This window comes from Quercus robur, chromosome 8 (genome assembly GCF_932294415.1).
Source record: "Quercus robur chromosome 8, dhQueRobu3.1, whole genome shotgun sequence".
NCBI classification, from domain to species: domain Eukaryota; kingdom Viridiplantae; phylum Streptophyta; class Magnoliopsida; order Fagales; family Fagaceae; genus Quercus; species Quercus robur.
The window spans coordinates 36613739-36629731 of record NC_065541.1 but is presented as its reverse complement, the minus strand read 5'-3'; the positions used below and the strand labels follow the sequence as shown (position 1 = coordinate 36629731).

Sequence of the window (15993 nt, the reverse complement as noted above, 5' to 3'; positions counted from 1 at the left end):
TGTTAGCAAGTTTTAGCATCACATACACAAAAACTTGTATTGAATTATACAAAATTTGCATGGCCATGACTTTGGTGTGTGCTTTATTAGTTGGTACATGTCACATTTTTCAAATTATAGATCGATGTAGCATTTTGCTTTTATTATGTAGAATTTTTCAAATTATAAGCCAATGTTTACACTATATAGACTTAGTTTGGATAGCATTTTTCGGTTGGCACTGTACGTTTGCGTTTAATTTTTGTTGGTCCTATGCACTGTTTACGGGACCCGTACTTTTTCAGTAAAAACAACTTTAAAACTGAGTTCTAGGCCACTATTCACATATTTAAAAATTATTTTGTTACAGTATTTTTAGTTTTTAACAATAAGCGATATCCAAACAGACCTATAGTTTTCATAAATGATTAATAATCCACAACAGCCAAAAATAAGAAAAAGAAGCGTTTGCAGAGTGCTTGAGAATAGAATAGAGCCAGTTTCAAAGAAAATGAAACGAGAATGACACAAGTATACTGGTTCAATTTGAGATTTTAGAGAAGGAGCTCCACCTATCATAAACTCTCTTTTATTTGGTTTTCTTACAAGAAAGTAAAGAAAGGAAAACTACAATGAAGCACTACATTTATTCGCACAACAAATTAATATAACAAAACCACAACAAACAATTTCAAACTAGCATGGTACCAAAACCATGAAATTTAATCCATCAAATTAAAGAAAGAACGAAAAAAAAAAAGATTCTAGCTATTCACTACTGCACATTGCTTCCTAATCTCACCGGTTGACCCGGTCTTAACATTGGTACGACCCATTTTCTCCATGGACTTGGCAAATTCATCATAGAAATTTTGAATTGGTCCTTGAAGTAGTTGGGTGACGAAAGTCCTAGTTGTGGGGTTCGAAGCTAAAGCATTATCGGATTCGAACAGACCTCGTCTTTTAAGTAGAAGTGAGTAGTAGCTAAGGTCAAATGTTTTGCGACTTCCAGGGTCCATCTCAACTATTGTGGTATTATCATTAGGATTTGTGCACTTTTTTGCCTTGAGATTGGCAGCATATTCAGGGTCTAGAGCTGGGTCCTGATCACCCACACCAGTGAAATTATACAGGCGGTATGAAAATGATGAACAATGAGACACACCAATGGCGTGAGCACCTGAAAAAAATTGATTAATATGATGTAGTAGTATCAATATAGATTAATTTAGTATATGACAGAAACAAGTGCCAGGAAATTACAATGCTTAGCTTACCTGAGAGCAAGACCAGGTCAATTAAGTTAAGACCCACGTTGGAAAATAGTGTCTGAAGAGTGGAGAAGTTTCCAGTTGGAGGTGGGAGGTTGCTCAAGACTTCTGACGTATTAGAGATTGTCCCATCTCTTCGACCAGTTGGGACTCTCCAAAATGGACCTCCCTGTCCAAAACATAACATAGAGACTAGTAAAAATGGTCCATTTCCTTACTCATAAAAAGAAAGATTATGGTTTTATTTTTTTAAAATACCATCATTCTTTATCAAAACGGCACTTTTATTTCTTCGGATTTGTGGAAGAATGGCACTCTCGAGTTTTGTATAAATGCAACAACTAAGTTCATATTCTCTCAAATTTTGATTTTACTAACAATATATTCCATTTTTATGAAAGATTCTTATTCAAATTATGGACGAAATAACTCTCCATTTTTAATATTTGTGGATGAATGACGGTCTTTTCTTAAGGCATGTATAAATTAATATGATTTTTTTTTTTAAATATATTTTTTCAATAGAAACTTAAATGTTACATTTATACAAACCTCAAGAGGAAAGTATCATCTCATGAAACATTTAGAGGGTGTTATCTTGTAAAATCTCAAGGGTGTAATTACCCTATTAGTTTTTTCTAAAGACAATGGTAGAACCATGATTTCAATTTAAGGAAACCAAGATTGAAACTAAAATTAATCTAAAAAATATTTATAGCACATTAAATATATTTCACAGTATTAAGATATAGAAAACAAAAGTTTTTTTTTTTTTTTCACAAGTATATATATTTTTTTCACAGGTATATATCACAATTGACTACAAGTATGTGTTTCAAAAATAATAAATCTAATAGTTTTTTTCACAAAATCTTTTACAATCACTTTAGTGACAAGTTGTAAATGATAAACAATAAAATGATTGAATGATTGGTCCAAATAAGATTAATATCAACTTAACAACTCAATAGATGTAAAAAAAAAAAAATTGTCAACTTTTATGAAATTTGTTGTAAAAAAATTTGTGTAGATAAGATAACATTATTTATCTTTGAATTGGGCAGAGAGAGGTAAACCATTAAAACAGTGAAAGCGTGTCGAAGCACAAAACTATGACCACCGCACACCCTTGGTGTGGTGGTCACTCCACAAGTATAAGTGCTTGTGAGGTGTGGGGCGTAAGGACCGGAGTTCAAGTTTCTAGGAGAGAGTTTCATATACATATATATTTAGATTAGATTAGAATAGAATTCTATCTTATATTAAAAAAAAAAAAAAAAAAAAAAAAAAAAAAAAAAAAAAAAAAAAAAAACTATGAGATTGAAGTGGGACCCATTAAACTTTAATGTAGTTGTGAAAGGACGAAAATATATTTTGTACTTATATGAACATATGGTTGCTCTGATATATGTAAGGTGGCAAATCGAGCCTCAAACATGGTTGCCTGACATTTTTTTGGGGAGGTACCCCTCGCCACCCTTTAGATTTTTTATATATGGTTGCGTGACATATATCAGAGCAAAATTGTTTATTACTCTTTAGATATTGTGTGTTTATATATATATAAAATCAGTTTTTGGGCTCTCGCCACCCTTGGCTCGCCCGTTGGCTAAAGACACAATTTTTTTTTTTCCTATAAATTTTATAATTGTGGAGTTGGTCAACTGTGAATAGTACACAGTAGACATAGCTGAGTTGATCATGGTTGATCAACTCAGAAATTATAAAATTTGTAGCGAAAAAGTTATGTATATATGCAGGATAGAGCTAGAATAAAATTGTTTTGAGTTCTCACTGTGGCGACAATAGAATCTCTTGCAACCATAGCAATGATATCTGCACAAGAAACTATGCCAGGACATTCAGCTTCAACTAGGCTCTTAACTCTGTCAATGAAGTCAAAACCTCTGACTGAAAGATTTGGAATAGCAACCTTTTCCGCTTGGTTATTTGAGGTTGAGTTCAGAAGCAAAGATGCATCACACCCCTGAATAAGAGGCAGAAACATGAACTTCTCTGTTAGTAACTACAACCAAAAGAGGCAATATCTTTACATTCATATATAGTAAAACACTCATGAAGAATAAGCTAAGAAAAGCAGTGTGGAAAAAAAGTTCATGTGAGAAGATAAAAGAGTTGACACAAACCCTGACAAAGCAGTCATGGAAGTGCATCCTTAAGAGGGCAGCTGCCAATGATGGAGCATTGTGGATGTGCTGGTTAACAAAGTCTTGAATAATCTTCTCAGCTTTTGGGCAGTTCTTAGAGTAAAAACCCAACTGCAGTTGAGCTTGTGTTGAGCCTAGAAATCCTAAAAGAACTAAGATTGCTATCCCAAAACATCTTATCCCCTCCATTGTCAAGTCTGAGTTACTATATTTGGAAACGATGTATGTCAAAAGAACTTCTTTAGAGGAGAGGAAGCAAAAATGTGCTTATAATTTGGAAACCATAAGGTGTTGAGGGGGAGATTTATAACCTTTAGCTACAGGGCCTTTGGCCCACAGCTATAGATAAGAAGCAAGTTGACCAAAGTAGATTCACCTGGCGAACCAACATGGGCTCTAGGCAAAACTTTATCATACTTTATATACCACTAGAATGTAACCCATACTTACACATGGAAATGATAAATTGTAGTAATGCTGTTGATGTTAGTTTGGATTATTAAATATATATTACATAATTCGACTAAGACATTTAGAGATACTAATATAGTTTTTCCTTATAATTTTCATTTACGCCAAATTTCTCATTACATTGCTATTACATATAATTTTGAAGATCACTATTAGATACTACAAATACAATATTAATTCACAATTATGGTCAGTGAAATTCTACCAAATAAAACACAAAATAAAATAATAAATTGGTTAAATAGTATCTCCTAAATTGAATTGGAATAGGTGCATGAGGTCGTTCATCTCAATTACAGTTTGTTACATTCAATATCTTTTCATACAAATTATCTGAATAGAAACATTACAAAAAAAAAATGCTCATTAGTTTACTAAAAAAAAAAAAAAAAAAAAAAAACAAAAAATCTAAACAATTTAATTTATATGGAAAGCTAACAAAAACAAAATCTAATTTTGATTCAAATTTAATTTTCTCTAAACTTTGGTTATAAAAAGTTAATATATACATATATATATATATATTGTGGGGGTAACGGACCGGGGAGCCCATACCAATATAGACGTTGGGCCAAGGGCCCAGTCCAAGGAAGGACTCCTCCTCGACCATGGGAAGAATTCCTCCTCGGCCAGGTATGACCGAGGACAAAGGGAACGGTCTATCACAGAGAGTGGCACTCCGGGTCACTCCATGAAATAGGAAAAGTACTAAAACAGAAAAGGACAATGGAAAGAATAGAAATATCTAAGGGAAAAGCTGCTATTATTGCATTTAGTGCCTTGTACCTGACATAGCCATGTTTTTCTGCCTTTATAACCACTCCTAACAACTTGGAGGAAGGGTTGATGGGACAAATATCAGCACTAGGAACTCAAATCGGGAGGAAGGAAACTAATATAAAAGGGGGCTGAAACCCCCATCACTCAAGAGGCACTAGAAAAAGCTCCTCGGACTGTGCCGAGGGCCAACCTTCTTTGATAAACTCAGTTTATCCTTGCCTGACTGTGATAAACACCATATTAACTGTTATCCATGCATTGAGACCTAGCTTTTTGACCCACCCTCTACAAATTTATTGTACAGGGCTCACAGGTCCAAGATCCCATACATCTTGGGCATGGGCTGCATATGTATATATATATATATATATATATTACATAGTTAGTAATGAACCATACATAATTATGATATATTACATAAATGACTTATAAACTCAAATTGTTTTTAGTTATTAAAAAAAAAGTTCATAAATATAAAATTATTCAAAAATCATGTTTTTTTATTTTTATTTTTATTTTTTATTTTTTATGATTTACTTATATTGGACTTCCCATTTTTTTACATTAAATTAACTCATTTGGCACAAAATTTAAAAAACTTAGATTAGATGAGACACATGGTGCAAAATTAAACCTTAATTAAAATCCAATTATTACATTGAATTAACTCATTTGGCACAAATATTTAAAAATTTAAATTAGATGGGACACGTGACGCAAAATTAAACTCTAATTGAATTTCAATTTAAAATCTAATTAGATTTTCTCTTAACTTTACCTATTATTATTGTAAGGACTCAATTTGTATCGATCCCAAACTCGTATTGGGTTCGAACACTAAAGGCCCAAACAATAAATTTATAGAGCGTGGATATAAAAGAACTAGATTAACTTCAGAAGGAAAACGATTAAATTTAACATTTCTAGATGGATTAATACAAATATTACTATTGTAAGAACCAAGTATAAGCCTTCTGGGCCTTAGTTCACTTGGGCTCACAATTTATTTGTAGTGGGTTAGAGGATTTCCTACTATGAGTCGTTCTCGGCAGAGAGACTCAAAGCAACGCCCAATTGATATTCACCTCACTTGACTGTTTTCTCTCAAATTTTCTGAACCCCTTCTTCTCCCAACCTTTTTCTATTTATAGCCAAGGTTAGTGGGGAGATTATGATTACAGTCACCGTTAGTGCTACTGAAGGTCCAATATTATTTGGTTAAAGTGGGTGTTTAGGTGAAAGGGCGGTGCAGCATTTATGATCTTGGAACTTGGTTCCATTTTGACCGATTATGTTCGGCAACTCAATTTCCCGTGCATATCATGATTTTCCCGGACATGACTCATACGCTTGACCGGGAAAGCTTAACCGGTCAACTCTGGGAACTCAATACCCAAAACTTGTTTTTACTCTAAGGCAGTTTCAAGAAGGGCATAAGGTAACTGGACCTTTCTGCTGGGCCTGTGCCCAAAGCCGGTATGGGCTTGGGCCCGGGGCCTAGATGGGTCTGGGCCCAAGGCCAATATGGGCTTTGGAATCTCGGTGCCGTACAACTATCAATTTACCCTTGAAACAAGCTAAGTTCTTTATTTCGTAAGGTTTTCTTCTAAGCATCAATTGTTTAGAAGTTCTGATCCCCTCTCTCAATGCATTCTTCCATGTTATATACTGCCCTCTTGGTGTCATCTTCACCACACACGTGTAGGTTGGATTCGAGGGATCCCTTCCTGTCCCATCCAACACTTCCTGGAACCTTCAACCAGCAGCTATAAGACTACTTCATCACTGTTCAGGCATCACCTCCACATTAATGCGGCCAGAGAGTTGGTTGAGAGGCAATTAATGCGGATGCAGCAGTTGTTAAAGATATTTGTTTATCTTTTCTATCTTACCCTTAGCCCTATGTCCAACCTTTAGTGGTAATGCAACTTTGAAGCGTGTTTATGACAATACGGCGTTCAGGTCGTCCTCGGACACATATTGCCGAGAACGATTTTGTCCGCGGACGAATACTGGACCCATCTCATGTGATATCTACTCCTCTTTCCATTTGGTTCCCCTTATAACCTTATGTGGGTCTCCTCGAATAGTTTAACGTCCTTGGATGGGCCACAGGCCCAGTTAACACGGTTTTAATAATTATTGATTAACTGGCCCCCACAATAGCCCCTCAAAATCTTGCTTTTCGACTCCTCGGAAGAAAAAGGTTGATTTTGATGTCATAAACCCATATCTTTTTATGTTTTGGGCATGCTCCTGACGCTTCAGCGTCCTGAGCGCGGCAGCATTAAATTTTGGCGACGCCCCTGTCCCCCACGTTCAGCGGTAAGATGTAAATCAAACGGTGGAGGGTCTGTCTCGTTTTGTGAGTAGGAACTTTCCCGCTCATAACCTCTGCATGACTATAAAGGAGTTTTCAAATCAATTCTCTTTCTTACCTTCAGCGATCACACAATTCTAAAGCTCATACACTGAACCTATCTTTCTCCTTTTTCGTCGTTTTCCTAGGCATCTACAAATACTAAAATCTTGTCCGAGGACCCTCTTTCAAACCTGTAAGTCTTCTTAAAACCTTTTCAGCTTTCATCTTAAACTTGTTAATTTCTCTACGAAACCCTTTAGGAAAATGGGGAAAGAGGGTAAGTTTCGATATCTGGTTGAGTCTGAGGAAGGTATGAGAAGTTTCCGCGCTAGGTATAAGATCCCCTCAACAGTGGGTATGAGGTACGCAGCCCAGGGGGAATGGGCCGGTGCTAGAAGAATAGGGGAAGTGGTTATTCCCATGATTGCCTTTGTAGAAGGCGGGATGACCATCCCCATGGGTACTATTACTAGGAACTACCTTAGGTTCTTTAGTTTATCCCCAACTCAGTGTGCCCTAAACATGTTTAGGGTCTTGGGAAGTATAGAAGCCTTGAATGAGAGAATGGACCTAAACCTGACCCATCATGACGTGAATTGGGTATACAACCTCCACCATTTGAAGGGGCAGAGATATTATCTCAAGTCGAGGTATCTCGCGGTGAGGCTAATTCAGTGCCTTCCCACTTCAAACAAGAACTTAAAGGAGGATTTCCTTATCTTTTCTGGGGAATGGCATGATGGTCTGCCATGCCCCATGGAGGAAGGAGAACCAGGTGGGAATGTAGACATGGATTCATAATGTTCGGTTTATACATATATATTTTCCCCTTTTTTGTTTTTGTTTTGAGTCTCAGTATTCTTATCCCTATTGACGTTTCATTTCAATTCAATGATTTGCACATAGACGTATTGAAAGCAAGTTTGGATAGGGTATTGAAAGCCGAGATATACGTGAACGAAGCTGACGGCCAACTCCGGGTAGCCCATTTAATCCTCGGATACACCCTCCTCTCGTTTGCTTTCCAAGCGCCGAAGTGCGTGACCAGAGCCCGCGATCCTTAGCTTCAACATATTAGTGTTGCCTACCAGGTGTTCGTCATTCCAGAAGGTGTTCCACTTCCTAAGGACACCTCCTGCACTAAGTCCTTTTTTTTTTGCCGCTATCTCAACAGGAGCCTCTTCATCCTAGCTTGCCCTCAGGAAAGAGGAAGAAGAAGAAAAAGAGGAAGAAGAAGAAGAAAGTCCAGAGGAAATTGTAGAACTCTCAGACTCCTCGGACGATTTTGGGATTTTTAATCAAACTACACACTCCGAGGAAGCTCTTGACGAGATGGGAGTACAAAAGAAACCCCAGAAAAGTCTAATGGAGCTGATAGAGAATTACCCTGGGAAGAGTGTACCGGGAAAAGCAATCCCAGATTCCTCCTTTTCCCACCAGGTCTCCTCCTCCCGCTCCTCATCATCCTTCTCATTAACCTCCCCAGCCAGTCAGAGCTGATGCTGCCAAATTGAAAAGGTGTAAGGAGCAGAAAGTGAAAGATGTAGTAGATACAGGAAAGTCGCGTCCGACCCGTGAAGAAGAAGCCCAACGAGCTGCAAAGCAGCAGAAGATTAGCCATACTCTTCAGCGTGGCTAGGAAAGGTCTGACACTCAACCTCTTGAGCCACAAGCCTAGCTGCCAACACCCATGCACGGTGGGGAGCCCCTATGAGATGATGCATCTATTAGGGACTTCAGCGGTGGCATTGGGTGCCACATAGCCTTGCCTTTAGAGGAGGCTTTGTTACTCCCAAAGGACATGGCCGAAATAAAAAATGCAAGGAAGAATGAACTCATCCTTAACAACAAAAGATATTTGGGAATGGTATAGTGCTAACTCTCTTCTTTTTCCTTTTGCGATCATTACTCACTGATGTGTACTCTTTACTGACTATAGTGTTAATTTCTTCCTTTTAGGTTATCCAAAATACTTTTAGATTGGATGAGATGCTCAATAACTGTTACAACCAGTTAGAAGATGAAAGGAAAAGATGGGCGTCGACTGTACAAACTTTAACAATATCCAAGCAAGACTTGGCGGACACGAAGAAGAAATTAATTGCTGAGGAGCAAGCTCGCAAAAGCGCTGACTCAGCCTTGGAAGGCTTCCAAAAGCAAGCCGAGGACTAGAGAAAGCGCTTGCGCGAAGCAAATGAAGAATTTAAGGCTGCCCGGGAGCAAGTGGCAGTCCTGAAAAAGCACTTGGAGGAAACCCAAAAATTAAGGGAGTAAGCTGAAAAATCCAGGGAGGAAGCCAAGAGGGCAAAGGTTGAGGCCGAACAGGAAACGAATGAGGCCGAACAGAAAGGTTACGACCTCGGGGTGGCTAAGATGGAGGAGACTCTAAGGGCAGAGGTGCCAATGGTGTGCTGCATTTACTGCGCCCAAACCTAGAATGAAACCCTTAACCGAGCTGGGGTTGATGCTTCATCCGAGTTAAGGAAGGCAGAGAATGTGTTTTATCCTACACCAATCCGCGCCTCGAATCCTCCATCCAGTCAAGCCGAAGACATTCCCTCAACCACTAATCCTAATCAGGAGGTTTTGCCTCAAAATCTTCCTCCCCCTGGCCAACCAGAACCAGCTAAAGAGACTAATGCCCCTCCAGAAGCCTCCTTGGACAAGACTGCAGTAGCTTCTGAGGCAGAGGTAGCCTCTCAAGGCTTTCAACAGGATTTGGCTTCCACAATCATGCCAACTGGGGGGGCTACTAAGGACAAAGAGGGAGTCACTACCTCGGAGGTAGATAAATCAACTAACCAAGCTCCCAAGCTCCAAATTAAATTGAAAAAATAGGACTTATTTTACAATTTGATTAGGACTTTTGTAAGGATTTTATGTCTATTTGCTTATTGTTGTTGCCGTTTTATCTTATTTTTGTACTTGTTTGCTCTGTTATCTTAGTTTGAATGGATTCATCTTGACTGTCTTTCATTTGCAAGAGAAAAAATAACTTATACACATTAATAGTTGGCGGTTAAAATGGGTGATAAACATTAACACTATGAGATCTCAGGGAGACATTTTGGATACATATGCATTCCTTCTAGTAAATTGAAACTTAAGGGAATGTTCAAAAGTTGGATAAAGTTGGGTCTAAAGTACTTCAGTTATACATTAGATGATGTTCATAGGCTTATTGGGGTTTATATCTTCAATAGATAATTAAAAACCCTGTGATCTTAGGATGATATTTGAGAATTTGTTATTCTGGAATGCATAAGCCCAAGTGGCACTAGCATTTTAATAGCGAGAGGCTGTATTAGTTTCTATAGAACCCACTTAGTAACCCAATAGATTTCATAGGGTATTAATTTCCACTAAACTTGTGGTCCGAGGACCTGACATAACTTAGTTTCTGTTTAATACTTCGTAAGATGCCATAGGGTATTAATTTCCACTAAGCTTGTGGTTCGAGGACCTGACCTAACTTAGTTTCTGTTTAATACTTCATAAGATGCCATAAGGTATTAATTTCCACTAAGCTTGTGGTTTGAGGACCTAGTTTCTGTTTAATACTTTATAAGATGTCATTAGATGTGGAAACACAAGATGCATGATCAGCATAAATTAAAAGAAATCCAAACTAGATTACTTTTATTAATAATAATACCTCTTGAGATTGTTTACATTCCAAGGATGGAGTACAGCTTTTTCATCTAGGTTTTCCAGATAACAGGCCCTTCCCAATTATGCCCCAATTTTCCCCAAGTTGGATTCTTGGTGGTTCCCAAAACTTTCCTCAGCACCAGATCTCCTACCGCTAACGGTCTCAACTTTACATTAGTATCATAGCCTTACTTGAGTTTATGCTGGTAGTAAGCCAATTGGACCATTGCATTCTCCCTTCACTCTTCGATCAAGTCTAAACTTTTTCCTAACAGCCCATCGTTACTGTCCGAGGAAAATGTACTAGTCCTTAACGTTGGGAATTCAGTTTCCAGAGGGATGACGGCCTCGGCTCCATAGGTCATGGAAAAAGGAGTTTCTCCTGTTGATCTTCAAGGCGTTGTTCGATAGGTCTAAAGAACATGTGGCAATTCCTCCACCAATTTTCCTTTTTGCATCATCTAGTCTCCTCTTAAGTCCATTGACTATTACCTTGTTAACAGCTTCAGCTTGCCCATTCCCTTGAGGATAGGCTGGAGTGGAATATCTATTCTTTATACCTAGGTCTGAATAGTATTGCCTGAAGGCCTTACTATCGAATTGGAGGCCGTTATCCAAGACAAGAGTGCGCGGAGTTCCAAATCGTGTAACAATATTCTTTCAGATAAACCTCTTAACATCTACGTCTCTGATGTTAGCCAAATGTTTAGCTTCGACCCATTTAGTAAAATAATCCGTGCCGACCAGCAGATACTTTTTGTTTCCTAAGACTTTAGGAAAAGGGCCGACAATATCTAGCCCCCATTGAGCAAAAGGCCAAGGGCTGGATAGAGGGATAAGAATTCCTCTAGGCTGGTGGATGTTTGGAGCAAACCTTTGACACTGGTCACATTTTGTAACATACTCCTGCGCTTCCTTCTACATATTTGGCCACCAATATCCTTGAGTAATGGCCCGGTGTGATAGGGACCTTCCCCCCGTATGACTTCCACAAATGCCTTCATGCAGCTCCTCTAGGAGTGACTCTGACATCTCGGGATGTATACAAAGTAGGTACAGCCTAGAAAAAGACCGTTTGTATAACTTTTTGTCCTCGGACAACCAAAAACGAGGAGCTTGCCTCCGTATTTTCTCAGCTTCTATTTTCTCTTCGGGCAAAGTGTCACTTTCGAGGAATTTCAATATGGGATCCATCCAGCTCGGCGCTAGATTGATTTGATGAACCTGACGTACGTCATTTCCTAGTGGGGTGGGGGTACACAAATCTTCAACGATTATCACCCAAGAAAAACTCCGTGCTAAAGAGGTGGCAAGGGTTGCCAGGGAATCGGTGTGAGTATTTTCACCTCGAGGGATATGCGACAACTCAAAAGATTCAAATTTCGTTTGCATACGCCTAACTTGACTCAAATATCCCTGCATTCTTGGATCTCGGGCTTCCAGTTCTCCTTTCACTTGGCCGACTATCAATCTTGAATCCGAGAATAATTCTATGACCTTTCCACCCACTTTCTGGACCATACTCATTCCCATCAACAAAGCTTCATATTCTGCTTCGTTGTTAGTAGCCAAGAATCCCAACCTCAAGGACTTCTCAATGATGATCTTTTCAGGGGATATCAAAACTAGCCCCAATACTGCCCCCGTTGGTTTGCTGCTCCGTCCACATATATTCTCCAGGAGGAACCGCCTTGTGTGGAGATCAAACCAACCAACTTTTCATCCATGTCACCTTGCTTCATGTTAGCTTCTTCTGGACATTCGGTGAATTCGGCTACTAGATTGGCGAGGACTTGACCTTTCACAGAGGTGCGAGGCATATACTTGATGTCGAAAGTATCGAGGATTGTGCCCCACTTAGCAATTCTCCCGATATAATCTACACTTCTAAGTATGGACTTGAGAGGTAGCAGAGTTAAAATAACCACAGTATGGGCCTGAAAGTAATGTGGAAGTTTGCGTGTTGCATGGACCACCGCCAAGATGGCCTTTTCCAATGATAAGTATCTCACCTTGGCTTCATGAAGGGACTTACTTACGTAATAAACTAGTCTTTGGACGCCGCTGTCCTCTTGTATTAAGACAAAACTAACTGTATGAGGGGCAACTGCCAGATAAGCAAACATGACCTCATCCACCTCAGGACTAGACATGATAGGCGGCCTGGATAGGTACTCCTTCAACTGCTGAAACGCCACAGCACACTTCTCGGTCCATTCAAATCCTTTCCACTTATGCAGTAGAAGGAAAAAGGGACGACACCTCTCGGTCGACTTGGAGATAAATCGGTTCAAAGCAGCAGTCATTCCAGTCAATTTCTGCACCTCTTTCGGATTCCGAGGTGCTTGTAAATCATTGATGGCCTTAATCTGATCTGGGTTCACTTCAATTCCTCTATGAGTCATCATGCATCCCAAGAATCTCCCGGAGCCTACACCAAAGGAACATTTTGAAGCATTCAAATGTAGCTTATGCTTTCTCAGTATTCCAAATATGTTCATAAGATCTTCCACATGCTCGGACACCACTTTACTCTTTACTATCATATCATTGATATAGACTTCAATGTTTCTGCCCAGTTGTGGTTCGAACATTTTAGTCATCATCCGTTGATAGGTAGATCCTGCATTTTTCAAACCAAAGGGCATCACTTTATAATGATAGTTTCCAATAGGGGTGACAAAAATCGTCTTCTCTTGATCGTCCAGTGCTAGCGGTATTTGGTGATATCCTTGAAAGGCATCCAAGAAACTCATCCGAGGATGACCAACGGTTGCATACACCAACTGGTCTATCTTCGGCATAGGAAAAGGATCCTTGGGACAAGCCTTATTGAGGTCCGTGAAGTCCATGCACACTCGCCACTTTCCTATTTTCTTCTTTACCACCATCGTATTGGCTAACTATTGAGGGTAAAAAACTTCTTTGATAGCCCCAGCCTACTTGAGCTTGGCCACCTCACTTCTGACAGCTTTGGCGTGCTTTTTGATGGTCGTCAAGGTGGCTGTCTTTTTGGAATAACGGAAGGATTCACGTTGAGTTGATGACAAATGAAATTCGGATCTACACCTGGGGCTTCATATGGGCTCCATGCGTACACATCTACATTTTCTCTAAGGAATTCCAGCAATCGCTCTTTCTGTTGCAAAGGCAGTTTAGCCCCAACCTGGAAAAATCTTTCCGGATCATCAGCAACAATTACCCTCTCCAAATCTTCACACTTTACCTCGTTGGCTGGTCCATCTAAGGGTAATGCTGGGGGTTTTAATTGCTATAATCCATTATCAGCGGTAGCCGAGGTCTCTGCCTCTGGCCGATGTTGTATAGCCGCTACCAGGCACCATGGAGCTGCAACCTGGCTTCCCACTATCTCCAATACTTGGCCTCTAGATGGGTACTTCACTTTCTGATGTAGAGTAGATGAGATTGCTCCCAGGGTATGAAGCCAAGGTCTGCCCATAATAGCTGTGTATGGAGAGAAAACATCTACAATAATGAAGTCCACCTCCACCACATCCATACCGGTTAGCACGGGTAGTCTGATCTGTCCTTTTGGAACGACCATCCTTCCCTCAAAACTCACCAGAGGGGAACTGTAGGCTGCCAAGTCCTCAGGCTTCAAACCTAGCCCTTTATACAAATCTAGGTACATTATATCAACAACACTACCTTGATCAATCATCACTCTTTTTACATCGTACCCACCAATTCTCAGCGTGACCACCAGAGCATCATCATGGGGCTATATGGTTCCAACCTTGTCCTCATCCGAATAGCCCAAAATCAGGGGGATGTCCACCCTAGCTCTTTTTGACGCTTAGCAATGATCCTCAGCCGGAGGTCGGAAGACCGACAGTACCCTAGAAGGACAAGATCCAGTCCTCCCTAGGGCGGCAAAAATAACGTTTATTGTGCCAAGGGGGAGTCTTGAAGAAGCGTCTCCACGCATCTCTGAGCCTGCCTACCCTACCCTACCCTACCACTGGAATGATGCAAGAGTTGCTTCAATTTCCCCTCTTGGACTAGATGCTCCAAATGGTCCCATAAATTCCTGCAATCTTCCGTCGTGTGCCCATGATCCTGATGATAGTGGCAATAAAGGTTCGGGTTGCGTCTTTTAGGCTCTCCTGCCATCTTGTTTGGCCATTTAAAAAAGGGCTCATTCTTTATCTTCTCCAATACCTGCTACACTGGCTCTTGAAACACTGCATTAACCACCTGGGTATTAGCAGATCCTGATTGCCCACCGAAGTCTTTCCAAGGTCGGTTACTATTGTAATGGTCCGACCTAAAATCCCTCCTCTCCTGAGGGATTACCTTAGCCTTTCCTTTTCCCTGAAATTGGTCTTCTTCTACTCTTCTGTATTTGTCAATCTTATCCATCAATTGGTGTACACTGGTAACAGGTTTACCAGTTAGAGATTTCCTTAAGTCGTGCTCGGCTGGAAGATCAGCCTTGAAAGTACTTATAGCCACATCATCATGCTCTCCCTCTATTTCATTAAACACTTCCCAGTATCTATCTGAATAAGTTTTGAGAGTCTCGCCCTCTCGCATGGACATAGACAGCAAGGATCCCAAAGGTCGAGGAACTCTACTGCAAGTGATAAAGCGAGCGCCAAAAGCCCAGGTAAGCTTTTTGAAGGACTAAATAGAGTTGGCCCTTAAATCGTTAAACCATCTCATCGTCACCGGACCCAAACTTGATGGAAAGACCTTGCACATCAAGGCCTCATCTCTAGAGTAGAGAGCCATCTTTTGGCTAAAATGGCTAACGTGTTCTACTGGGTCTATCCGACCGTCATATAGGGTGAATGTAGGTTGATGGAATCGCCGAGGAAGAATCGCGTCTTCTATATTCCTTGTGAAGGGTGATTTGGAGACTTGACTTAACGCTTTGCTCATGGCGTTGTTCCTTAAGCCCCTGCTAGGCGGGCTTTTGCGCCTGTGTCAACGGTTGTGCTCCTCTTCATAGGAAAAAGTCTCACTAGGCGGAGTTCTGGATCTCCGCCTATAACTAGCTCCATCCGTCTCCTTGGATGATGGTTCGGAGCTAGGCTGGGAACGTCCTCACCTGGCGTGGCGCAACTCTCTTTTCAACTTGTCAATTTCATGTTGCAGGTCCCTGTCATTCTTTGCATGGGAAACATGACTCTTCCCACAAGAGTGACTTTTGGTGGTATGAGTTGTGCGCACACTCCCCTCACGGCCTTCTCTCCATTCGAGACTCCGGTGCGGATTACCATGCTGAGAACCTCTTGACTCTGCTTGGTGTGGGTTGGCATCTACTTGGTGTGGTCCTACTGCGTAG

General features: G+C 40.3%; 1 protein-coding gene across 2 annotated transcripts in view; it reads right to left on the bottom strand.

Annotated features, from left to right (window-relative positions):
* Window positions 1-552: 552 nt before the first annotated feature.
* Window positions 553-15993, bottom strand: part of LOC126695372 (peroxidase 3-like) — a 65215-nt gene continuing 49774 nt past the window's right edge. The window contains exons 2-5 of one of the 2 annotated variants that reach the window (XM_050392092.1): window positions 3398-3552; window positions 3046-3237; window positions 1257-1419; window positions 553-1159 (exon numbers count right to left, since the gene is read on the bottom strand). In XM_050392092.1, coding sequence (XP_050248049.1) covers window positions 744-1159; window positions 1257-1419; window positions 3046-3237; window positions 3398-3424 — 798 coding nt within the window. In that variant the 5' untranslated portion in view covers window positions 3425-3552 and the 3' untranslated portion in view covers window positions 553-743. Of the gene's footprint in view, window positions 1160-1256; window positions 1420-3045; window positions 3238-3397; window positions 3701-15993 lie in introns of those variants that run through there. The other variant, XM_050392091.1, reaches the window with a different exon arrangement.